This window comes from Abramis brama, assembly GCF_963993115.1.
Source record: "Abramis brama genome assembly, chromosome: 5".
NCBI lineage: Eukaryota > Metazoa > Chordata > Actinopteri > Cypriniformes > Leuciscidae > Abramis > Abramis brama.
In genome coordinates, this window is record NC_139967.1 from 27,625,414 (window position 1) to 27,651,671 (window position 26,258).

Here is a 26,258-nt window from a genome sequence, read left to right on the forward strand (position 1 = left end):
CTGTGATCCCCATTCCCAGAGCCCTTCAGATGTTTCACTAATAGTTACCCTTTAGCAGAGAAACTGGGTATGGACCATCCCAACAAATGCAGTGTTATACCTCAAGTCTTATTAATCTCAGAAACCGAGTGCCCCACCTGCATTTCACTATTTGCTTTGGTGTGGCCGGGTGGCCCTGATACAAACTCCATTATTTTCTCTCAGCTGCAGTTCCAAGTAATAGTCCCAGTGCAGCTTATGAATGATACATAACCACAGACAGCTGTGACCTGGGTTCAAATGCTGTTTTGCGATTTAATACACTGCAATTACACTTGTTATTAGAGCTAGTAGCCCCAAAGAACATTCGGTTACAAGTCTTGACTTGTGCCTGTCAAAATTAGAGCCTAACTAACAATGTGAAAAGTCATAGGCAACGACAGCGGGCATCTACTCTGATTAAGGTAGATCCTGAGGGACTTTTTCTGCAAATCAGAAAACTAAACAGCAAGAGCAGTAATAAAGAAAGAGGGATATATAACATTCCTGTTCTGAGAAAATTTGGTATATGCATTACTCCACAGGGCCTGGTAGGTTTACTGGGGTCAGTGCTGGGTATGCAAAATACATGTCCAACATCCGGAGCATTCTGGAGTGGCGTGAACGTGTAGGATAAACGGATGGACAATGCACACATGGTCCTCATGCCTAAGTCCACTTACTGCATTTTAAGATGACGTAAGTTAGTGAGGATGTGGTTTATGTTTGGCTGAGGAATGCAAGGAGGGCCCGTGATCTGTTTCAGACTGTGCAAGGTCGGGGGTCTCTACTATTGATATATTGACTTTTCACTTGCCTCATCTTGAATTGCTATCATCACGACCTTGATATGGTCAGTTTCAGGACGTTGTTAAAATCTGGTTTCAACAAATCTTGTAACTAAAAGCTACACTGTGTAATTTTTTAAGGTGATTCTTCGCAAAAATTATATGTGCTCATTCATGTGTATTTACTTCCACCAACTAATCGAGTATTCTCATAAGCGTAGAATCTGCCATTCAGAATACATACGAGCGAGTCGCTCGAATGGCGGAAGCCATGTTGCGCCTCCGTCTTGAAAATACATTAGCCAAAGAGGGACATACCTGGAAATTCAAGCTTCACCTTTCGCACTTTTAGGGCGCTTTCACACTAGCACTTTTGGTGCGCACCCGGGTTCGAATGACGTCAGAGTTCGGTTCGTTTGGATGATGTGAACGCTGTTTTCCGAACTCGGGTGCGCACCCGCGAACCGTACTCGAGTCCGCTTAAAAAGGTGGTCTGGGGTACGGTTCATATGAACTCGGGTACGGTTCGCTGCTGATATGAACGCAATCGTACCAAATCGCGGAAGTGAACCGCTATTGATGACATATAATGTGGTGCGTGCCTGCGTGCGTGAGTGTTTAACAACTGTAAAAGGGTCTATTACCTTGACGAAAAGCGGGATTGACGCACTGCAAGCAGAGAGATGATTTCTGCTTGCCTCCACAAAAATTGTCTTCGGCGGGCGGGCAGACATCCCGCTGTCTTTGGAACTGTTTTAATACTTTTGCGGCAGACAGACGCAAGTGTGTTTCTGTATATTTTCTTTGAAAACGAAACCAAAGGTTCAAAAAAAAGAAGAACAAATGTGAAACGAGCAATTCTATCCATGTTGACGCCTTTTCATGGCGGTTACCAAGCAACACGAGTAAGCGCCAGCTGCAGCTTGATGACGCAAGCGTACTGCGGTTCGGATACAAATAATATAATGTGAACACAGTCCATCGGAGGCAGGGGGAGGGGGGAGCAATCGAACTCGGGTTCGGAACAGGCAATCGAACCAAGTGTGAAAGCACCCTTACACTCAGTGGCACCGTGACGAATGTGAGGGGGAGATTACTCGCGACTGCCGGCCACCTTAGGAGTTAAAACGCCCTCGGAATGGGAGGGGCTAGAAAGTAATATTCAGTTGGTAGTCATATACAGTTTCACCGCTAGATGGGAGAAAATCCTACACAGTGTAGCTTTAAGTCTATCAACACCAGTTTCTGAAATGTGGTCTGCTGTTTTTTCCTCCAGTGTAATATACTGATGTATTTCTCTCTTTGTCTTTTTCAGGGCTTTATTTGCATATGAGGGAGTGACCAACAATCTTAAACTCACAGATTCAGGAGGTAAGACTCCTTCCCATGACTCTTTCTTTTTGTGTTTTAAGTTTTTTACCAATGCTTAATAAAGTACAGCAGCAAATCAGTAAGTCTGTTTTTAAAAAACAAAACAAAAAATAAACTGGTTTATTTGCAGATTTTCACGTAAAGAACTACACTACATAAATTCTAAAATGATTTTCACTAATTGGAGAAAGTTCCATGGAAACAGGAATAACAGCATATTTTATGTTTATTATTTATGTTTATGTAAATATCAGGACAATTAGTTTAGGTTGGTAAAAGTCAAGGAAAATAATAAAATATTAAAATCAGTGTTATAAATCATGGAAAGATTAAGGACATTTCTGATGAATATAAATGCTTAGCTCTAAAATAATTTGAGAAATTGCTCTTTGTGAATGCAGTCGCCATACATTTTTTTTAACCCTCTAAGGCTGTCAGAATGGCTGAAAACTAAATTTTTTACCAATATTCTAATTATATTCTAATTTAAAATGCATAATTTCAGTTAGGGGAAAAAAAGCTTCTTGTCTCCCGAGCACGCAATGAGCAGAATATTAATTTACTGCATTAAATTGCTTATTCCAAGCAATGAAATAACATGTTATAAATCCAATATAATTTTGTAAATTGCATAAAAATAATTTTTATTTATGCTTAGCCTTAGTTTAATACTGAGAGCCAAAGCGCCGATCACACAGAGTACTTTTTTTGTGTGTGTGTGTGTTTAAAAACATGAGATGCAGTAGAATGGGGAGAAAAATCCCCCCTCAGTCTCGAGACTGTTTTTTAGAAGTTGAACGTCTTTTAACATATCGTGGTTTTCTAAACATGCGGCTCTCATGTGCGGGACTTGAGTGCAACGGTCAAAGATGTTCGTCTAGTGCATGTTTTACATAGAAAACAATGAAAAAGGAGCTCATAAAAAGCGTTCTGTGTGAACAGCTTAGTTATGGTTTTGATTCAACCAAGATCTTCTCCGCATTGAGCTTCTCTATTTCTGCAATGTTTTGAATGAACAACATCTAGTCGGTTCAACTGGACAGGCTAACAGAATCATTACAATGCAACGACTCTTACGTCATCGTCGCGCATCTCGTTCACGTTCACCACTAATAAGGCTGCCTGATGCACCTACAATTCGAACGCTCCGTTTTTGCATTCGAATGTGGTTTTTTAATTTTAAATTCAACGAATATTCAAAATTCAAATTTAAATTTGACAGCCCTTTAAAAATCCCTATCCAGTAATTACAAACAACAAGAGAAGTCATTGGTCAAAAGGTGTGGAGTGCATTATGTCTGGGATGAGAATGACACATGCTTGGACATTTGTCTTTTTTTCCTATAGAATTTTTGGGATTATTTGCCTTTATTTATAAGACAGGAGGATAGACAGGGAAGTAGGGGTGAGAGAAGGGGAGTGGGATTGGGACATGTCCCAGGCCAGCCTTATACCCAGGACCCCACAAGCCAACTACTCCTAAATAATGTCCTAAGCATGTGTGCTGAGTTTTTGAAATTCCTATGGAGAAAATGAATGGAAAAAACACATCCAGAACCAAGGTCGCTTAAAATGTGGACAGTCACTATTTGAGCTACTTTAAAAGTCTGAGGGCATTCATGCAACATTCATGTGTTAAATGCTGCTAAATCAGAGGATTACCAATTAAGGCTGAACTGCCAACACTGTTCCTCTTAATATCAGATGATGCAGAAAAATGCAGTGAAATATACCGGCTCTGCTTATTACAGTACATCAGACCAATCCCGTTCTTTGTAGATTATCATGATAATCTGGAAAAAGAATGCAAGTGTTTCATGGTGGCTGAGGCGTTTCCTTTCTTGTGGTCAATATTTCATGAAGACACTTTGGACCTTTTTAATTTTGTCTTTCCCTTCTCCCTTTATTTCTCTCTCTCTCTCTCGCTCTCTCTCATCTGCCAGCTGGAGGTTTGACAGAATTGGTTGGGAAATTTCACAACAGCAGGCCCATGTATGGCCTCTGCAGGGTGGGACTGACAGAAACGGGACAACCACAGATTGTCATGGTCTGCTGGGTAAGTTCACATGAAGAATCTGAATGTTTATATCAGTTTATTTCAGCCATAAAAAATGTATGCAGAGATACTACACTGAAATGTAGCGGCTGAGTTCTCTCAGCTCTACATAAACTGCAAATTGACAATATCCTACATTTTAGATGGAAAGTCTCCCCTTCTATCAGGGTGCTTCAAACATTTGTAGCTCTTATAACAAATACTTCTGGATGAGGTCATTTTGCCTTGTTCTGATTGGATGTTAGAACTTTATACCTAGTTCCTATTGGATGTTGCCATGGGGTGTGAGCCTGAAGTGGTTCCTCATTGGTTGGAGCTGCCGCATCTTGAAACGGTCTGTATTTAAGCGGTGGATGTGAGGCTGCTGTTGATGAGAAGTGTCAATGGCTTCACTTCACAAAAGAGCTTTGACCTTCAGACTTCAGTAACTGAAGGAGCTCAAATACGGACGAAAAGAAGCATTCTGGGAACCTTTCTAATATCCATCGTGGATCTGGTTGCTAAGGCGAGAAGTGGGAATGTTGTTGTTGGGGTCAGAGGTGCCATCTGTAGCCAGTCAGGCATTGTATAGAGGGAGGGGGGGAGTGGTCTCAGTGACCTGTTAACTGCAGAAGAGACATTCTTGTGAACCAGACTGGTACTCACACACACACACAAAGGTGACAGTAAAGACCTATAATATTAATGTTACACAACATTTCTATTTCAAATAAATTCTGTTCTTTTGAACTTTCTATTTATCAAATAAATTAAAAGTATCCTGGTCTCCACAAAAATATTAAGCAGCACGGCTGTTTTCAATGTTTCTAATAATATTAGAATGATTTCTGAAGGATCATGTGACACTGAAGACTGGAGGAATGATGCTGAAAATTCAGCTTTACTCCTTTACAGCTTTATTCCTTTACCATTACAGGAATAAAGTACATTTTTAAAATAAAACAGAAAACGGTTGTTTTAAAATGTTTCACATTATTACTGTATTTTTGATCAAATAAATGCAGCCTTGATGAGCATAAGAGACTTCTCTCAAAAACATTAAAAAACTGTACTGACTCCAAACTTTGAACCGCAGTGTATATTGAGTTTTGGGGATATTTAAAGGTGTCACTACATTATATGTCTCATACTATTTGTGTTTTTTATTTTGATTATTTGAAAGCATGAGTCTCTTAAATATCATGGTTCTGTCACATGTAGGTATCTTACATATAAATCTTACAGTCTCTTCTGTCTACATAAAACAGGTTGGTGATAGTGTGGATGAGCATCGCAGAACTGAATGTGACAGCCATCTGCCTGCCATCAAGGCCTTCTTCAAGGTAAAACAAAACAAAACAAACAGTCGCCCACCATGACTAGGCGTCTGTGTCTCATCTGCTTTACATAATAAAGTTCCTGAGGAAAGTTCATATAATCACAGGAGCACTATATTCAGCTGGTTACTTTACTTGTTTAGATGATTCTTCTGACATCCTTCATAGATCAAACTTTTTAAACTTGAGTTTAATAAATGCATTGTATTGCAGAATACAATGTATTTTAATAGTGTGCCCGTTTGAACTTTCATTAATTATATAGCATATAGTGCCTCAGCTACACTTGGAAGCATTCAGATATGGAGTGAGTAAAATAATGCGTTTCTCTCCCTCATACATCAGACATTTGTCTCATTCTTGTACACATCCTGTGTTTGTATGGCTGCAGAATGTCCTGTATCCTTTTTGTAGGGCGTCTGCTCTCTCTCTTCATCTCTCTGTAAAGGAACTTCCCTTAAAGCTGTATAGAAAACATTCAGAGAATGTATGTCATCGGAAGTCATCATAAACATACACATAAACTGTACAGCAGTTATAGTTTCTCATCATTTAGGTGTTTACGATTGAGAGATATGCAATAGGAATTACATATTGAGATTGTTAGACTCACAGTTCTCTTTTTTCCTGGTTCATATGATTCGTATCTTTCTATCTTTCTGCTGCTTTGATTTAACAAATGGGAAAACATGCATTTTGTATATCCTTTGGTCAATAATAAAACAAACAATATTTCTTTTTTTACAGACACAAGTTTTTATTATTTAGATTTAAGTCCACATTTCATTATGCATTGACCTCTATTATATACATGCAGAACCCGAGTGATCAGTCAGATTGCGTTGAGTGCAGTGTTTTTGTTAACTCAACATGCTCTACGGAATGGTGAGAGGCCAATAAAGGGTTAAGACAAACTCGTGCTTTGTGCCTATTTGAATGAATGGGTGGAAGATGTAAAAAAGGCTCACAAACTGAAATGTCAAACCCTCCTAATATGTGTACAAATGCACTCCTCTGCTTTATTCTGAGATTTCCCTCTTGTAAATGTTTCCTTCCCTCGCTAGTATCTGTGAAGTGATGGCTAGCAGCTTGTGCCAGCTCCTATTGTAGTAAACTCTTCCTCTCGTGTCATGCCCTATTGTTCTCCTGAACAGCCGAGCAGTGCCACTGACAGGCACCACACAGACTGACTGACAAGAGCGGAAAAGGGAGAGAGAAATTCCTAAGGAAAGAAAAGGTTAAAAGTGTTTGTTATATAAAATGTGCTTTTATTTTTAGCAGTGTTGGCGTTGAGGATGTTTTATGTTTCTTGTGATATATGTGCGTGTCTCTTGAAGCTGTCTGGATTTATTTACTTCAGGCGATGTTGCTTTAACATTTCCATATTTTTCGGATGGTTGTATGAGATCGTCAAACATACTTAATGTCTGGGACATTTTTAATGCCTTATAAAGACATTGCCCAGTCAGCTCCACAGGCATGCCAAGAATGCTGTTTATTCAATTCTCAGTGTTTCTCTCTCTCTCTTTTGAGATCGACAACCTTTATGACCTTGTATTGTGTTGTTCGTCCACAATGTGTGTTTGTGTGTGATAAATGTCAGCACGAGTGGGTTACAAAAGTGTCTTTTATTATATTTCCATTCGGATTTAGATTTAGATCTTTTTGCGTTATTTCTGTGTTGATTGATGCTTGTTCAAGCAAATGAACTTTGTTAGGTTATGTAAGGTCAGCAATTAAGTTTTATAGCGTGGGAGAGGCTGAGCCCCCAAACCAACTTGAGCACATACTGTATGGGATAAAATCAGACAGCCGGAGACAAGCTGTCAGAGGCATTTACAGTGTTATGCCTCAGTATTCTTCTAAATTAATGATAACACTTTCTAAATTCGGATTGAGGGACCTGCAAAGTCTCCAGTTGGACACAGCAAGAAAGCCATAGTCGACGACGAATGTGAAAAACCTTCTTATTCCAAGACACTCCACAGATGCATGTCCTCGTGTTTCTTTCAATTATGCTGGCGGATATTTTGGTTACAATTTATTTTAAGGTGACATAGTTACATTGTACTTGTACTTACTATGGAGTTACGGTTAGGATTAGGGTTCGGTTTAGGGTTAGTTACTTGTAATTATGCATAATTTACTGTTATTACTATAGTACTTTTTTTTTACTGAAAGGGATAGTTCAAACAAAATTGAAAGTTTTGTCATCATTTGCTCACCTTCATATCTTTCCAAACCTTTATGACTTTCACATTGTATGGACAAAAACACTAAAAAGCCGAAATATGAAGAATTCTTCTACAGAAGTCTTACAGGTTTGGAATGAAAGAGTAAATAATGAGTCTCTAGTCCAGGCCTAGTCTCCAAAGACATTTAGTCATGGGGAACTGACCCAAATGTAAAAGCCAAACCCATTTATCATAGTGTACGTGTTGGCTTCTGAGATGTGCCTTCAGTAATAAGATGAGCAACATTGAAGTCTAAATCCCTCCAGTTTCTCCTCCCTGCTTTCTCCATTTATCACTCACACTTTTTATTGTCTCTTCATGGCGAGTCTGTGCTAGTAAGGACTGTCATGTGTGCAGAATGACTAGTCAGCTCTTGCAACATAAGCAGATGTTGTAAACTTCAACAGATTTTTATTTTGCTTTGATAAAAAGAACTGTAAAAATATTATCTCTAATCTGTTGACAATGTTCAGGTTGTTTTTGATGTTTTTGAAAGAAGTCTCTTATGCTCACCAAGGCTGCATTCATTTGATCAAAAATACAGTAAAAACAGTAATATTGTAAAATATTCTTGTAATGGCCGCATAGCTGAATTTTCAGCATAATTACTCATCACGGTCTTCAGTGTCACACGATCCTTCAGAAATCATTCTAAAATTCTGGTTTAATGCTCAAAAAACATTTCTTATTATAATCAACATTAAAAACAGTTGTGCTGCTTAATATTTTTGTGGAAACTGGGATCATTTTTTTTAGGATTCCTTAATAAAGTTCCAAAGAGATTCCAAAATCTTTTGTAACATTATAAATGTCTTTGTCACTTTTGATCGGTTTAATGAATCTTTTAAATCTTAATATATATATATATATATATATATATATATATATATATATATATATATATATATATATATATATATATATATATACAGTGGGTACGGAAAGTATTCAGACCCCCTTACATTTTTCACTCTTTGTTATATTGCAGCCATTTGCTAAAATCATTTAAGTTAGTGTCACAGCAAAGGGTCTGAATACTTAGGACCATGTGATATTTCAGTTTTTCTTTTTTAATAAATGTGCAAAAATGTCAACAATTCTGTGTTTTTCTGTCAATATGGGGTGCTGTGTGTACAATAATGAGGAAAAAAATGAACTTAAATGATTTTAGCAAATGGCTGCAATATAACAAAGAGTGAAAAATGGGGGGTCTGAATACTTTCCGTACCCACTGTATATGTATGTATGTATATATATATATATATATATATATATATATATATATATTAGACCCTTTGAACTAGACTTTGGACTAAGTATAACTTACTTTGAACTATCCACCTTATTTTTTAACACAGAAATAAGGTGTTTTCTGTGAATGTGTGAGACTTCCGATTCATTAGCCGCTATAGGGAAATAACAAGAAGAAAGTTTTGAAGTGCAGTAAACTGTAAAACTGTTTGCTCTACAAACCAGCGTGTTTATAATTAAGACACTATATTAAAATAGTATGGTAAGAAATACCAATTTGCAATATCAAGCATCATAACAAGCCGTTTTGTACTGCTAAAAATAACTGGGAGCAAATGACACAGGAAGCCAGAAACAGGAAAATTACAAATGGCCACCTCATTTTTACCTGAAAAAGTGGATGGTTTGTGATTTTTGTTTTCTGGTTGATTGAGTGTGATCTGAGATCAGATATTAAGGACCGAAGTGCTGTCAGCTGCAGGTGTGAGGTGTGTATGGGAGAGCATCTATCCTCAGTGCTGTTCATATTGTCATCACCGCTAAAGCCCTGTGGCTAACTGCATGTCAAGGGGCTCATCTAAAGCAAGTAATAACAGATAATTAAGTCATGTAACTCCTCCCGAGCAGAAAAACAGATAAAAGGGAGGAGAATTCAACGTAATGTTCTGTAGATAAAGTCATTTCAGTCACAGAAAAAGCAGCGAGTGAACAAATTGGTCCTGACACGTTCAAGTTATTGTGCGTTTCAGGGAAATGTGGAAAGAGAGCCGAATGTAACAGTGTGGTAATCCATTGTAAAGCTGTGGGTTTTGTTGGGTTGGAGCCCAATCCTGAACTCACAAGGCCCTCCGGCACAATGTCTATTTCATTGCTTTTCTACTCCCTTCCTTCTCTCCCATAAACCAGATCACTCTATTTTACACTATGTTAAATTAGTGATCTGAGCTGTTTTGTTGAGCAGCGATTAACCACATAGATCCTCATTGGATCTTCATCTCAGTGACCTCAGAGCTGTAGATTGATGCTGATGACAGGAAAATGCCTTATAAGGGAAAATGTTAGTTTTGGGCCTATACATTCTTACATCCTCTGATATACAAATGAAAATAATTTTGACCCATAGTCTGTTCTCTTATATGCCATTAAAAGTCCTTCACTGAAATTTAGTTATCACTATTTTTTATGAATTAATTCATTATATTAAAATTGTTCTGAACAGAAATAAAGTAAATTTGCATGTTTACTGTAAAAATGTGTGTAATACTGTTTTGCAACAGGCCAGATAAATATTATAATAGGCCAGATATTAAAATACACACTTTTACTAATAGTATAAAAGCTGATGATGTTGTACATATGTTGTGCCTGAGAAAAATACTCCGTAGCTCTGCATTTGTTGTCTACATAGATGCAGAGAAAAATCAAATTGTTTTGCAGAATATTATCAGATTAACAGTCAGTTCTTATTCTAAATGCAATAAAACAGCAGACACATTGATATGCAAACTTATCTTACTTAGCTAAGTGTGTTCTTATGGAACAGCTTTAACGATGAGGTCAGTATTTTTTATCTCTTGATGTTTGTGTCATCACAGGAGGCTCAAGTATTTATTAAAGCCTCGGAGCAAGATGAGGTGACAGAGGAGCAGATTATGGCTGCTATTGCAAAGATTCGACCTCCAATGGAGAAACTGAGGAGACCCTCAAGGGCAATGGATAAGGAGGAGACTGTGGTAAGTTACCATAAAAACAAAAAAAAGAAGACTTGGCTGGCTTCCTTCATTAACATAGAAGAAGTCTGCTTCTCAGTATAATTTATTGATGCACTTAGGGGACGTGGTCTAATTGTCTCTCATTGATGTTTTGGGTCTTTTGTTGCATTTGTGTGCCACACCCACAGGGTACAAACTACAAGAAGACAAATGCTGCCATGGAGATGAGACGGATTAACAGAGACTCCTTCTGGGCACGTGCAGAGGTACAGCTTCAACTATGTTCACTGCTGCACTTTCCCAAACATCCCCATAATGCTGCAGATTTTGCCAATATTTAACAAAAGATATAGAAATATCCCAGCCATGTCAGTCAGGAATAATGTACAGTCAACCAGCCATTATACAAAAATATTTGATTTGTTTAATATTTGCAGTTTACCAGAATCAAGATAGCTGTGTAATAATTAATATTATAATCAATTTGTTGATCACAAACTCCTTGTTCAGACTCTATGAAAAGTTCTATTCAGATGTAATGTATCACAAATCTGTGTAATATGATGCGTTTTAGCGCGAGGAGGAGGAGAGAAAGGAGGAAGAACGTCGGAGGGCTGTAGAAGACAGACGACGCTGGGAGAGAGAACGAGTTCTAAAGGAGAAAAGAGAGGCTGAAGAGAGAGACAGAAAGATGAACGAAAAGCTACAGATGATTGAAGAACAAAGGTTTGCGCTGTCCACCTGATCAAAAACCACTTCTGTCCAAAGGAGAATTAATTGACCCTTCGCGGGGAGCTGATTGACAGGCGATCTGACCAATCATAATCTGCCATCCGCCGAATCCGCCATTTTTGTCCGACAAAGCAGTCAGGAAAGTTAGGAGATAATCGTTGGAGGATTTGAACTTGAAAAACGGAGTGCACTGACGTCTTTCCGCAGTTAAAACAACATTCCTTCTGATGTTCATTCATGTTTATTTGATGCTATAAATTAACTAGAAGGAAGAGATGATCGGTTCACGAGCAGCTTTAACTGAGGCTCTACAGTGATCTGTCAGACACATTAAAGAGCCACAAAACGGTATTTATTGTTTCAATTTCTTTAAAAAATGACCAAATTTAAAAGGTGAGACTTTGTTTCATATCAAAAGTAACCTGGTCTGTCCTGTCTCCAGTGTGTTGTCAGTGTCCTCTCTCCTCCGCAATGTATTTTTCACTGTAAGAACATGGTGTGTGGCGTGAGAGCGGCGTGGCTTGTCGGACATAGCAACAGTAACTAAAGGGGGCGGGTCTTTTGCGAACAGTCAATTCCTTCAGCTTTACCTTCCTGTTGTTGTTGTTTTTTCCTCAGGAGGATCCAGGCTCAGCTTGAGGAAAAGGCTAAAAATAAGGAAAAAGTGAAATGGGTGAGTGCGTTAATAAGTGTATTCAGTTTCTTTTACTGAGATTTGAAAAAGTTGTAAGCTTTTAAACATGGTAATGAACCTGCATATGGGTAAATGATCATGTAGTCATATCCTGTAATGACGTTGGGTTCTTCGTGCAATTGACAGGTGGAGCAGCAGAGAGAGCATGAGGAGGACATGAGGGCCCGACTTAGACGCAGCGAGTCCATTGAGAAAGCAGCAGTTAGTTTTTCCCTTTTTGTGAATCATCCAGATTCTGTCTACAGCCTGAAGTTCTTAACTACAATAACTACACTAGGGTTTATAAACTACTCTCACTCTGTCTTTTGAAACTTTATTATTACAATCTATTAGATCACAAGTTCCAAACACTGTTTTGTTGGCTTTACTTTTGTTTTTTTTGTGTATTCCTGCAATAATGTACTGTAATGCAGTTGTTCTTAGAAAAAAAAAAGAACCATATGATTCACTATATCGTAATAAAAATTTATAAAAAACGAATTATTAGCTTTTAAAAGGAGGAGAGAAACACTTATCTTGCTGCTGATGTCAAAGTCCAATCAAACTTGATGGTATTTATACCATGGTTTACTTTATAATGGGAGTAAAGGTTACTAAGATTTTGAAGCCCAAAATAAGTGCATCCATCCATCATAAAAGTAATCCATACGGCTCCAGGGGGTTAATAAAGACCTTCTGAAGCGAAGCGATGCTTTTTTGTAAGAAAAAATTACTAGCTTCCGGTAACGTACGTCCGCGCTCACGAGAGAGTTGAAGTCCGGCGTGTGATGTAGGATGTAGGAGTAACGTAAGCTTAGGTGAGAGTAGACGCCTCTCGCGGTTCAAACAAATAGGGCTGGGCAACAAACTCAAGCTCCCCCGACATTTCTTTTTAAACATTCTCATTTTAGACTTCTAATTCATGACCAGTGTTTTGTTTTGCTCTGTCCTCTGTACTTCGGGTCAGGTCAGAGTCGGGTCGGGTCAGGTCAGAGTTCACCCTTCCGCCGGAACTCAACTTGTGCACGGAAGCCAGTGATTCTAGTTTATAAAGTTATAAATATGGATATTTTTCATACAAAATTACATCGCTTTGCTTCACAATGCATCGCATGCATCTTTATTAACCCCTTGGAGCCATATGGATTACTTTAATGATGGATGGATGCACTTTTTTTGGACTTCAAAATCTCATTTACTATTCACTCCCATTATAAAGCTTGGAAGAGCCAGGATGTTTTTTAATATGAATCTGAATGTTTTTGGCCATATACGCCTCATATACACCTAGGATGGCTTGAGAGTGAGTAAATTATGGGATAATGTTAAATTTTTGGGTGAACGAACCTTTTAACTTGCAACAAGAATAAACATGGTTTAAGTGTTTTGTGTGGTGAAACTGCTGAAAGCATGTAACCAATTGAATTGTTTTTTGCATCCTAAAGAATTTTGGTTGGGTCACCACTTTGTTCATTGTAATATGTCTTGAAGCAAAACCAGTTGAGGCTCTGCTTTAAGGCCCATTCATATCTATTCCTTTATCAACACAAACACATTGCTGGATTGAACAATTCTTCTTCTTTTGTCCTGTAGGAGGCAGCAGTACTTGTTTCCCAGCGCACCATCAATCCCAGGGAGTTTTTTAGGCAGTTATCCGCATCCTCACAAAATTCTTCAAGCCCTGTATCACCACAATCAGGTAAACAAGGCCTTTAGAAACCCAAAATGCCTGAACTTTTTCAACTTACAGTGTTCATTATATTTTTTTGAGGTTTTGTGGAGGCTTTTGACTTATGTTCTGGTCCTCAGGCAAATCTCCATTCCGTCGCTACCAACGCAGTTTGACAGACACAGCCTTCATCTTTGAGAGGGCCAACTCCTATTCTGGTCCCACATCCCCACACAGTCCCTCTGCAAGGTCTCCGTTCTCACGCACACATTCCACGTCCTTCAAACGTCCAACATCCCCACTTAGTCCACCCTATCAGATGATCCCTTCACCACAGCATCCTGAAACATCTCCTTCCCCATCACCTTCCCCGCGCTCTGTCCCACCGGTGTCGCCCCCACTCAGTCTGCCTGTCACCAGACCCCCTCCACCCCAGTCGTCACCTCCCAGCCGGCCACCTCCTCAAGCACCCGTACACGATTCCGCTTCCCCTGTGTCTCCAAAGCTGCTGGACAGTCACGACAAGTCAGAGTCTTGCGCCTATGACGTTAGCAGGGAGAAACTTGCTGTCACAACAGAACGTTTTCCAGCTTCGCTCTCTGATAACCCACTGCACAATACGGGTAAGTTTACTTGGGTCTAAATGGTTGAAAATGGTTGAAAATGGTCTTGTAGAATGACTCATCTTGACAATATCTTCCCTCCAGAGCTTGTAACTGGCTCTGGAATGCTGTGTGAACCAGAAGTGGACTTCACTGTCAAGGCTGTGCTGGTCGAAGAAGATGAAGATGAAGAAGAGGTAGAGGATCCAGAGGAAACTTCAGCCATGTCAGTTCCGCCTTCAGATACTGTGATCACCACAAACTATGAAGAAGCAGTGAAAACCGAACAATTCAAGCCTGAGGATGAGAAGAGTGTCATCAGCTCCCTGGTGGAGGTTGAGGAGTCAGAGTCTGAGGATGAAGCAGACTCTGAGGAGCAGCCTTCTGCAGAATCCGAGGAATTCCACCCTAATGTCAACCACATGTCCAGACACGTGGTATCGATCTCAGATGATGAAGTTGAGGAAGACCTTCCAAAGAGCCCAGGTGATGGGAACACAGATGTAACGTGAAGAAATGCATAATATTTTTAAGGTTTTTAAGACATGCTTCTTGTGCTGTGTTCAGAGTCGTGTGTGAACACATCAGAGTATGATCAGATGACTGAAGAAGATGAATCTGAATGTGGCAGACCACTGAATGGTACAGGTCATAAGCTAATTGGAGGTAAGTTGTTCCAAACACAACAAAATCAATCGGAGACATGCACCTCTTTGCTATGAGACGCATGACAAATGAAAACAAGGTGTTCTAAAATCGACTCAAAATATCAGACATGTTTGATATGCTCTGACTGGACGACGGAAGCTAAAAAAACTGTCTGTGCACATCATAGATGTGATGTGAAATCTGTCAACTCTTGACTGCCAAAATTCTGCAGACTGGAGCTGACTGTCAGAAAGTAGGGCTGACTCCTCCGGACTGCAGATCAGGGCAAAAGTTGTGTAGTGTATTTCAGACTTTTATTTATTTATTTATTTAAAAGGGACAATGCACATCAATTGACAGTTTTTGTTTACACTCAAAATGTAAATGCACCAGAGTTAGCAGAAAAGCTCATTTTCATCTGTAGTCCCTTGGCAGGTCAACACATCATCATATTACTTTAATAAAAAAAAAAAAAGAATACATGAAAGATAGAAAACAGATTAAGAAAGAAAAAGGAAGATAAAGGAGAATTGAACAAATAATAAAATTAGTACAATACAAAGAAGGGCAGTACCTAAGATAAGGTAAACCAACTATTGATGATTGCAGTTTTGATTGTTTTTTATCCATCTCTTGAGTGTTTAAATGATAGATAGCTGGTGCTTTCTCTGAGTTCAGTAGGGAGACAGTTCCAATAATTTGAGGCCCGTACTGAGAAGACTGTTTGGCCAAACTTACTACGTCTATACTGTACAACACAGTCTCCCCTAGTGGCTGCCCTAGTTGCCCTGCCACTGCTGTTCTTTTGTTGTATAAATTCACCCAGTGGTGGAGGTGCAAGCCCATGTAATATTTTGAAAATGAGGCAGGCATCTTGAAACTGTAAGAAACTCTCTCAAAATTGAATAAGTTGTATTTTGTAGTGATATGGCAATGGTGATAGCTGATAGGTTTTTGATCTAGTATTTTTAAAGTTTGCTTATAAAGGGTTTCTATTGGTTTAAGAGTTGTCATGTTTGCTTGGGACCAGCTTGTGAAACAGTATGATATATGGGAAAAAATCATGGTATACATAAAAAGTTTGGCTGCCTCTGTGGTTAGATATGGCCTTATGTGTCTGAAATTAGCCAGATTATATCTGATGGTATTAGCCACCCTTTTAACATGCTTTTTAAAAGTTAAATTAGAGTCTAAAATAATGCCAAGGTATTTAAAATCGGACACAACCATGAGTTTTTCTCCTTCAATAAAAACATCAGCCTGCTGTGCACTTGTGGATTTCTTAGAAAAGAACATACACTCTTTTGTTAATGTTAAGATGCAGATCTGACATTTTTAGCCAGTCAGAAACACGTACCAGTGTTAATTTAGTTGCAGCCTGTTGTTTGCTCTTAGTATGCAAATAAAGAACTGTATCATCTGCATACATTTGTATATTAACAGACTGACAAACTGAAGACAAGTCATTAATGTACAGGCTAAACAAGATAGGGCCCAATACTGACCCCTGGGGTACACCAATATTACAGTCGAGGTATGAAGAATAAGAATTACCAATATGTACGCTCTGTTTCCTGTCAGTTAAGTAGGACTCCATCCATTTCATGGCCTCATCCGAGAAATTAAAAAAAGATCATTTTGATAATAGTGTCTGGTGATTCACAGTGTCAAAAGCCTTCTTAAGGTCCAGAAACACTGCACCTACTATACCACCCTCATCTAATTTTGACTTGTTTTCAAGGAGAAAACAGTTAGCTGTCTCTGTAGAGTGGTTTGTGCGAAATCCAAATTGCATTGGGTGTAAAGGGGTGTGGCCCAAGTACACAAGTTATCTAGTTTTGTTGTCTCTTGTGTGGTGAATATATATAAATACATGAATGATGAGTTTTACACCTTGTTTTGTTTTTAAGTAGAGGATGTTGATGTATCTGAGCACAGCACACCTGAGCGGTTCTGTTACACGGTTAATCGTGAGGAGGAAGAATTAGATGAAATCCAAGCAGAGTTGGTGACTGAGAATGGCAAAGTACATACAACACCATACTTAATGACTCAAAATACATCTTAATGTGATAAAACAATTCAGCAGTACTACATTTTCTTTCTTCTTACTCTAGTCATCACCAGAAAGACTTCTGCGCGTGAGAGCGTTGTATGACTACCAAGCAGGTTGGTGTTGTTTGCTTCAGCAGCAGTGTTGTGTAATTTGTAATTTGAGATGTCCTTTGAAACTTCCCTGTTCTCCACAGAGGATGAAAATGAGCTCTCTTTTGAACCTGGTGACATCATCAGTGACGTGGAAACAATCGACAAAGCGTGGTGGAGGGGCTTCAGCAAAGATGGACGCCAGGGTCTCTTTCCTGCCAACTTTGTAGAGACCATCTAAAGACGGTTCCTCTTCCCTCTTTTCTTTTTACCATTTCTCAGGGACTAAGAACCGCAAAACCCAGTCTATGAGGATGTACCATGTACTCTGAGATTAAGAGTCACAGGAAAAGGGTTTGGAAGGGAAGCGTTCACAGGCACAACTCGGCCAACGATTCCTTGCGTTCCAAAACAAACAGCCAAAGTCGACAATTGAGGTTTTAATGATCATCAACTGCAAGACTGAGGAGGATTCTCACATGATGTGAGTTGAGAGACTGATTCAGTACAATTTCGTTTACAATCGAAATTTACATCATCATTTTATCGTTTCATCATTTATTATTTTACATACAGTTGTTACGTTTATCATTACTAAATGATACCAAAGGTGGTGGTGGTGTCAACTGGAGAACAGATTTCAGTTTCTCTTTTACACATAAATCCAGCTTACAGTCACATAACATTTGGTCCTGAGTATAGAAACTTTTTTTTTTTTTCATAATACCAGTATGAGACATTTTGATAATGTAGGTTATATAGTTGTAACATGCAATGTGTTTTTTTTTTTTAAGCAGAGATGTGCTTACAGCATTCTGAATGGTGTCATACCTGCAAAGGTGTGCAGACAATACAAAAGTTGTCATTGCCGAGACCAAATGATTTGATCATAGCAGACACCTGAGAAAGTGGTATCCAATGATACAAACTAGCCTAACAGAGGGAATGAACCACAACTGGTGGGTCAAAACCCTGCTCTTCCAACATTGTACCTTTAGAGAAAGGTACTTCTCCTGAAATTATTGTTTTAGTGTAATATTTGAAACCCCTCGCTATTATGAAAGCCAATGTAAATGAAATGGTTAAAAAAAAATCTAATTTTAAGTGTTATCTTATAGGCAGATAGCGATATAACAGAAGTTGGCAGCCATTGCATGTTTTTAAATGCTTTGAACCTTCTGTCAAAATGAAATTCTTCCATACACACTACTGTTGAAAACTTTGGGGTCGGTAAGTTACTTATGTTCACCAAGGCTGCATTTATTTGATCAAAAAGGTAGTAAAAACTGTAATATTGTGAAATATTATTACAATTTAAAATAACTGTTTTCTAATGAAATATATTTTCAGCATATATATGAATTTTCAGCTTCACATGATCCTTCAAAAATCATTCTGATATGCTGATTTGCTGCTCAAGAAACGTTTCTTATTGTAGTAATACTAAACAATGTTAAAAACAGTTGTGCTGCTTAATATTTTTGTGGAAACCATGATATTCCCCACCCTCCCCCTTCTATTCTTAAATGAACAAAGTTAAAAAGAACAGAATTCATTTTAAATTGAAATTGTTTATAACATTATAAATGTCTTTACTGTCACTTTGAATCAATTTAATGCATCCTTGCTAAATTAAAGTATTAATATCCTTAAAAAAATAAAATTACCCCAAACTTTTGAACAGTAGTGTACAATAAGACAATGTTCACTGTTGTGTAAATACTATCGAATACACATTGTTTTTCTATGTAATTTATTTATCTCTGACCATGAACATAGATATATTTCCTCCCAGAGAGGCTCCGTCTAATCCATTTAATTTGTGTTACCAGATTTCAGTAATAGGTACATTTTCAACTAACAAAGTTCTTCTGTATTAATGCGGAAGATCATACATCGCACCTGACACACATTTCATTTACTCTATGCTCTCTGTTAGTAATTTCTTATTGTAATAAATGATTACGTTTATGTTTTATTCACATTCTGCAATAATGCTTTAATGTTTTTGAGTTATTTCACAGCCAGTACACGGAGTATCATAATCAGCAAGCAACCATATTCAACATGTAATGCATGAGATCAAATTAAAGGGATTCATTTTACTGGGTCATAATGAGTTTACTCTCTTGAACATTTAGTCTAGTAAAATCACCACTGCATGAATTAAAGAGAATTACACATACACACACACACAAAATGGCTGGTGTCCTTTAATTTAGGTCATTCTTTTTTTTACAATAAATTGTTTTTGTACATGAATCTATTAGTGATTTGTCCAGAGACATGCAGACAACCTGCTGAAATGACACTTACCTCCAAGTTAACATTCGATGTTCTCTACAAGGATAGTTAGAGCTTTACTCGCCTGATAGAATGTCAATATAATTTTATTTATAACAAAAATTAATATGGTAAAACACAACTTTAATAAAAACACAAAATGAAAATTACAAAACTTTACAATAAAAATTGTTTGAATGAATTTACAGTTTTTAAATACATGCCAGTGGCGCTTTGACTGATTGAGAACTGTTAATTTTGTAGCATCATAGTTACTAGGACAAATATTTTCCCTACTACGTCTGAATTTAAGAGGAAAAGTTAGTTTGCCATTTCTACACTTCCAACTTTATGGAATTTGTAAAACACTACACGTAATCATTATAAAGAAAACATGTCTTTATCAGCTCTATCTTCATCTCAAATGAAAGATCAAAATATAATACAGGTTTGGATGCTTAATATTTTGAGTAGATGCTTTCTGCAATACAGAAAAGTTATTAACCTGTATTTTTAATATTTTTTTTATGGCAAGATAGACTGTAACTTCACTCCTGAGGCTTTACTGAAATCACAACAACAGTTATCCAACTAGACTTGCATTATTGTAAATATTGCTAATATAATAGTCTTCAAGCAAATACACAGTTTATCTGATCTGGAAGATGCGCTATGACACTGAAACACTCAAAATCAGCAGTTAGAAGCACATTAAGTGTTGGACAGAACTGACCTGCAAGCCAACAAGGAAAAAGGATATCTTAAAATAATGCATGTACCGCTTATGTAAACGAAATCTACAATACACAATTATCTTTGAACTGTTGTAGCTTTGCATAGTAGTGCCTTTGCAACCCTTCTCAATCAGACAGGCCGTTTCTGCAATGGCTCAAAACAAAGCACCCAAAACGTTCCAACTGTCAGCCATATTTCATAGCTTGTGCTGAATACTGGTTAATGTGCATTCTGAAGCTTTTTCTGACTTGTAGGGGTTCACATTTGCAGAGTGTGATAAGGTATGTACAGTAATCCTGAGGTCATCACAGTCACAGGTAGTAAACGGAGTCACATTATATATCCCATCATTATAAACCTGAATACAGACGTCTGGACCTTGCATATATATATATATATATATATATATATATATATATATATATATATATATATATATATATATATGGAGGCCATGCAAAGAAAAGTTTATGAACTTTTACAGAGTAGCAGATATTTCTACACGTATTATTTTGTTAAAGATGCACTCAGTCATTTTTTCCTCAGGTGAAACTGTTGAAAAATATGCATCAAATCACATACACTCACTTCAGTCATATTCATTTTATTTTACATGGAGCGGGTCACTTTATGACCAGCAATATTACTGTGCTCACTTTAACTCAGTAACCCTCCTGTTATTAGACACTTTTGCTAAAGAAGAAATTACGCATAGCTAACTGTTAGCATTTCTGCAAATGAAAAATATAGATTTTTGATGCTGCATCCACACCACAAGATGTCAGTATACTGTATGTCAAAAGCGACCATTTAGCACAACAACAAAAATGACTCGAGTGCACCTTGAAAGAAAGTCAATTATTGATAACTTGCAGGTTGGTGATCTTAAGATGCAGTTTCACTTGTTAATAAAGTGAAATTCATTAGTGGTAAAAGGATAGTTCACCCAAAAATTACAATTCTGTCATTTACTCGCATGTATTTATATCATTCACCGGTATGACTTTCTTATGTAGAACATAAAATTACATATTCTGAAGAATGTTAGTGACCAAACAGTTTTGGCTACCATTGACTTCCATTATATGGAAGAAACCAATGAGACATTTCTCAAAATATGTTCCACAGAGTAAACAAGGTAATGCAGATTTGGAATGACATGAGGGTGTTAATGATGACATAATTGTCTTTTCAGGCGAACTATCCCTTTAAGCTAACTTTCACACGTTAGGTTTATTAATACTGTTTCTCCATGAAACTCATTGATCCTGAAAATACACAACAATTTAAATGTTTGGGGTCAGTAAGATTTCTTTTGAAATATATATTATTTTAATTTTTTAACCAGCATTACATTGATCAAAAGTGACAGTAATTTTTGTAACATATTATAAATGTCTTTACTATTTCAAATAAATGCTGTTCCACAAAAATATTAAGCAGCAAATCATCATTTTAGAATGATTTCTGAAGGATCATGTGACACTGAAGACTGGAGTAATGATGCTGAAAATTCAGCTTAGCCATCACAGGAATAAAGTACATTTTCTGATAAATATTTGTGATAAAATAATGTGGGCTTGGTGATTATAAGAGACTTCTTTCAAAAAACAAACAAACAATCGAAAAATCTCTCATGACCCCAAACTTTTGAATGGTAGTGTATGGCCAGCCTTTAATATTTGTGATGATGAATACTTGAGACAGTGTTGAGCCTATTTCTAATACATAAATCTAAAACGATGCACTGAAACGATGGCTGGTCAAAAAGTAAAACTTTCAGATCTTACAACACCAAGGCAGTCTGCTTCAGTCCAGTCTAAAACCACTGTATCAGGAATCTCTCTCACATAAAAACACCACATTCCCCAAAGGTCTGAAATAATGGCCATTTCATGCAGAGACAATGTGTAATGCTATATATATCAAGGTGTATTATATATTCAGTTCCCATTGTAGAAGCTCCTTTAAAAGGCAGAAGAAAAAGTTAATTTTGCATGTTGCCTCTCCCAGTTATTATGTAAAAAGGATGCTGAGCAAACATGACCTCAGGTCTTCCAGATTTTTTTCCAGGGGGACACAGGAAGTTACGATGGCTCTGATAGTAACCAGAGGAAGTGTGACAGCTACACCTGACTCTGCAGCCAGTTCCTGGGGTCTAGCTTGGCTCTCAGGTTCCTCAGGCTGCGGCGAGCGCTGGACGGTCTAGAGAAGCCCAGGTCTGACTCCTGACTGTTGCTGCCCTCACTGGAGCTGCTGCTGGAAGTGGAACTGGAGCAGGACAGAGCAGTCTGAGCGGGGCGAGGAGACACAGAGCCGGCGGCGGGCGGCTGGCAGGCGCACCGGAAGCGCAGAGTGGAGAGCTTGGCATCCAGGGAGAGGGTACGCGGGCGGAAGTGACCGGAAGAGGAAGAGGTGTCGGGGGACCATGCCTGGCGGAAGCAGGGGCTGGCGCTGGCGGGACTGTCGCCGTCTGAGGTCAGACTGGCGTTGGAGGAGAGAAGTCCGGGTGTGCGGTGGCAGCGTGGGCTGCGGGGCTGGCGGCTGTGCAGGCGAGGGCTGGGCGAGTGGGGCGGCAGGTGCTTACGGTTTAGGGGCGTTCTCGGGGGATCTTCTGCAAACAGGGACATCCAGTGAGGTGGCGATTCGAGCTGGGTCCTCAGCTCAAACTCTTCAATGCGACGCGCCAGGATGTCAGTGACCGTTCCAATGTCGTCAGAGGCGTCAATAACTGTGACGGGAGAGGAACAGGAGCCACAATGAAAACCTGTTTCTAACAAAAAAAAAAGACTCCTGGAACGACACTATCAGTCTATTTACAGTCGCATGCTTAATTTACATAGTCGTTCAAGAACATCCTCAACATCCAACATTTTGCTCTTAGTAAGTGGACGGTTTTTGTAACTTTTGACCACTGAGCTTCTTCTCACACCAAAATATTGTCAATTACAAAGCTTAAAATAAAATAATATCATATAATAATTAAATTAAATTATTATAAAATAAAATGAGTACAAATTAAAGCAATACAATATAAAATACAATTATTTTGTTATATATTGTGCACAAAAAGTGAAAATACAATAAAATAAAATCAAAAACATTAAAATAAACGGGTAAAAAGTAAAATCTTAAATACCTTAAGAGTAAAATTTTAATATTATATTTTTCACTTTTTAGAATAAAATTAATTACTGAAATAAAATGAATTAAAATAATATAATCAATTTTCTTAAGATAAAACAGCAATCTATACTGATGCTATTTTTTTTTTTTTTACTCATTTTATTTTAACATTTTATATTTTTAGGGCCCGAGCACCGATGGTGTGAGGACCCTCTTGGAATTGCTCCATTTATTATTATAATATTTTTTTACTTTTTAGAATAAAATATATTGTTGAAATAAAAGAAGTGAAAATAAAATAAAATAATGAAAGTAATTTATGTATTATTCATTGAATGTATAAAAGGTTAGAACCGTATTTGAAATCTTGTTTCAAGAATTTGAAAGTTGTTGGTCACGGGGTGACGTGGGACAGTGGCATCTTATGTGGGTAGAAGGTGAGGTCAGGTAACTTCTCATTACAGTTACTTCACCTGTCATTGTAATAGGAGGAGAGCAGAGCTCGGATCTCAGCAGAGACAGCGTTATCCTGCAGCAAAAGCCCCTCACCGGATGCAGGGGTCACTGAAGAGGGGGAGGGGGAGGGCAGCAAAATGCACCAGGGTTGTGGGGAGGGCACGGGGAATGAGGGTTTATATAGTAACCAAATAATGGTACGGTGGTTGGGTAAATGTATGGGATGGATGTTTGGATTACAAATTTAAGGCATGAAACCAGTGTATGAAAAATCAATAGTGAGGAACAAAAAAAAAAAAAAAAAAAAAGGAAAACATCAGCAAAGAGATAGACATAAAAACCACAGAGAAAATAAGACGGAGAAAGAGAGAGAGAAAAGACTGTCAGTTTGTCAGAAACAGCAGATTTCTCATTTAGCAGTTAAAAGGAGAAACTGATTACGAGAAAGGCTCAGATCTGACAGAGGACAAGGACATGCAGTTCAATCCACACATCATCGTTAGACACATATCTGTGTTATTCATGGCAGGAAATCCTGCTTGTGCATTATTTCTGTCATCATCTGACTGGTGTTATGGCTCTGAAGTGCTTTATTTTGTGACAAAGTAGGGCTTAAAATTCCTCCAGCCTCTGTAAATGTGTCTGAACGCACTCACCCATCTCATGGTACAGGGAACCCTGCTTCGGCGTGACTATGGCAGGCTTGCGTGGTGAAGGCAGCTCGATCTTCATCAGGTCGTCACAGCATTGCCTCCACTGGCCTGTAGAGGGAGCAAGTGGCTTAGTCACACTTTTTTGGCAAGCGCTTTGAACCTGCAATCAGGCTAATAAACCATATTACTTTGCAGAAGAATTATTTATTGTAATAATTTAATGCTGTTAACTAATATGTATATTTTTTTTAAAATATATATATATATGACTGAGCATTGTGTCTTTTAGCATATTGCTGCCCTCGCAGTTTCATAACAGCAAAAAGCTACTCAAAGGCTGACATAAACATGATTTTACCACAGTTAAAGGTGCAGTAAGCAATTTCTGAGAAACACTGTGGATATCTGAAATCAACCCAAACACGCCCCTCTCTTCATTGCTCCATCTCTAAAATGCACGAACACGCAATGCAAGAGCAAATGATCATAGCTTAAAGGACAACTCCAGTGAAAAATGAACCTAGGGGTAATTAACACATGGTTACCGAGTCGATCGTTCCCTGCGATGCGTTTTCATGAAAATCGAATGTATAGAGTTTAATCTTTAAAAACATATTAGCTCATAACACTAGTATATGGGGCATAGAGTAAGTAAAAATAAATCGCTAGTTAATACCACTAACAAGGCTCAAAATAGCCTCACACTAACACGGTAACATAATGAGGGTCCTTACATACAAACCGAAGCATTGAGAACTGTGTAAGTGTACAGACAGTTTAATAAGAAGATACTTTATAAAGACAGTACATTACGCGTTTACATGCAGGAGCCATCTTGGAAAACAGTCTCGACTAATCGAGCCACGAACGCCGTGCTACGTGAGCTCTGGTCAATAGGAATTACGTTTGTGAAATCTAACGTAGCACGGCGTTTGTGGCTCGATTAGTCGAGACTGTTTTCCAAAATGGCTCCTGCATGTAAACGCGTAATGTACTGTCTTTATAAAGTATCTTCTTATTAAACTGTCTGTACACTTACAAAGTTCTCAATGCTTCGGTTTGTATGTAAGGACCCTCATTATGTTACCGTGTTAGTGTGAGGCTATTTTGAGCCTTGTTAGTGGTATTAACTAGCGATTTATTTTTACTTACTCTATGCCCCATATACTAGTGTTATGAGCTAATATGTTTTTAAAGATTAAACTCTATACATTCGATTTTCATGAAAACGCATCGCAGGGAACGATCGACTCGGTAACCATGTGTTAATTACCCCTAGGTTCATTTTTCACTGGAGTTGTCCTTTAAGGGAATCAAAATAATGCTTCGCGAAAAATAAAGCAAAGTTGACGAACGAACGACAAGGAAGAACAAAAAATTAACATACAGTACACAAGTAAAGTATATACAAGCAAGAGTAGGTTGTTAGTCACCAGCACCACAACAGCTCCAGACAATGACTCAAAACTAACATTACAACAGCATATATTGGTTCTGGGAAACATAGCAAAACCAATATTACTCATGTATGGAGCAGAAACAACGCAACCCCGTTTTCAGGCCTTCCCGCGTAGTTCTCTCCAGCTCTGGAAAGCTTTTCTAATATTACTGCGGGTCTTAAAGCTCTTGCCTGATCATAACCCTTTTTTTTTCAGTGATTTTCTTCTGATATTTTCTCTTTTGTAATGTCTCTCAGTCATCTCTCTTTCTTCAAATCTCACTCTCTCTCTCTCACTCGCTCACTCACTCTCAACAGCGTTTCTTTTAGAATTCGCTTACTGCAACTTTAA

General features: G+C 38.1%; 2 protein-coding genes across 7 annotated transcripts in view; one reads left to right on the forward strand and one right to left on the reverse strand.

The window, feature by feature from the left end:
- Positions 1-19,477, forward strand: part of LOC311084032 (uncharacterized protein) — a 43,278-nt gene extending 23,801 nt beyond the window's left edge. The window contains exons 2-16 of one of the 2 annotated variants that reach the window (XM_084115860.1): positions 2,122-2,177; positions 4,121-4,233; positions 5,481-5,555; positions 10,630-10,767; positions 10,935-11,012; positions 11,321-11,472; positions 12,097-12,151; positions 12,299-12,373; positions 13,745-13,850; positions 13,961-14,443; positions 14,528-14,908; positions 14,990-15,088; positions 16,984-17,096; positions 17,188-17,239; positions 17,320-19,477. In XM_084115860.1, the coding sequence (XP_083971986.1) occupies positions 2,122-2,177; positions 4,121-4,233; positions 5,481-5,555; positions 10,630-10,767; positions 10,935-11,012; positions 11,321-11,472; positions 12,097-12,151; positions 12,299-12,373; positions 13,745-13,850; positions 13,961-14,443; positions 14,528-14,908; positions 14,990-15,088; positions 16,984-17,096; positions 17,188-17,239; positions 17,320-17,456 (2,113 nt within the window). In that variant the 3' untranslated portion in view covers positions 17,457-19,477. Of the gene's footprint in view, positions 1-2,121; positions 2,178-4,120; positions 4,234-5,480; positions 5,556-10,629; positions 10,768-10,934; positions 11,013-11,320; positions 11,473-12,096; positions 12,152-12,298; positions 12,374-13,744; positions 13,851-13,960; positions 14,444-14,527; positions 14,909-14,989; positions 15,089-16,980; positions 17,097-17,187; positions 17,240-17,319 lie in introns of both variants that reach the window. The other variant, XM_084115859.1, reaches the window with a different exon arrangement.
- A 2,743-nt stretch (positions 19,478-22,220) lies between these two features.
- rtkna (rhotekin a) overlaps positions 22,221-26,258 on the reverse strand; it is a 69,490-nt gene continuing 65,452 nt past the window's right edge. For 4 of the 5 annotated variants that reach the window (XM_084115861.1, XM_084115862.1, XM_084115864.1 and 1 more), the window contains exons 11-12: positions 24,472-24,576; positions 22,221-22,964 (exon numbers count right to left, since the gene is read on the reverse strand). In XM_084115861.1, coding sequence (XP_083971987.1) covers positions 22,360-22,964; positions 24,472-24,576 — 710 coding nt within the window. In that variant the 3' untranslated portion in view covers positions 22,221-22,359. Of the gene's footprint in view, positions 22,965-23,832; positions 23,924-24,471; positions 24,577-26,258 lie in introns of all 5 variants that reach the window. The other variant, XM_084115865.1, reaches the window with a different exon arrangement.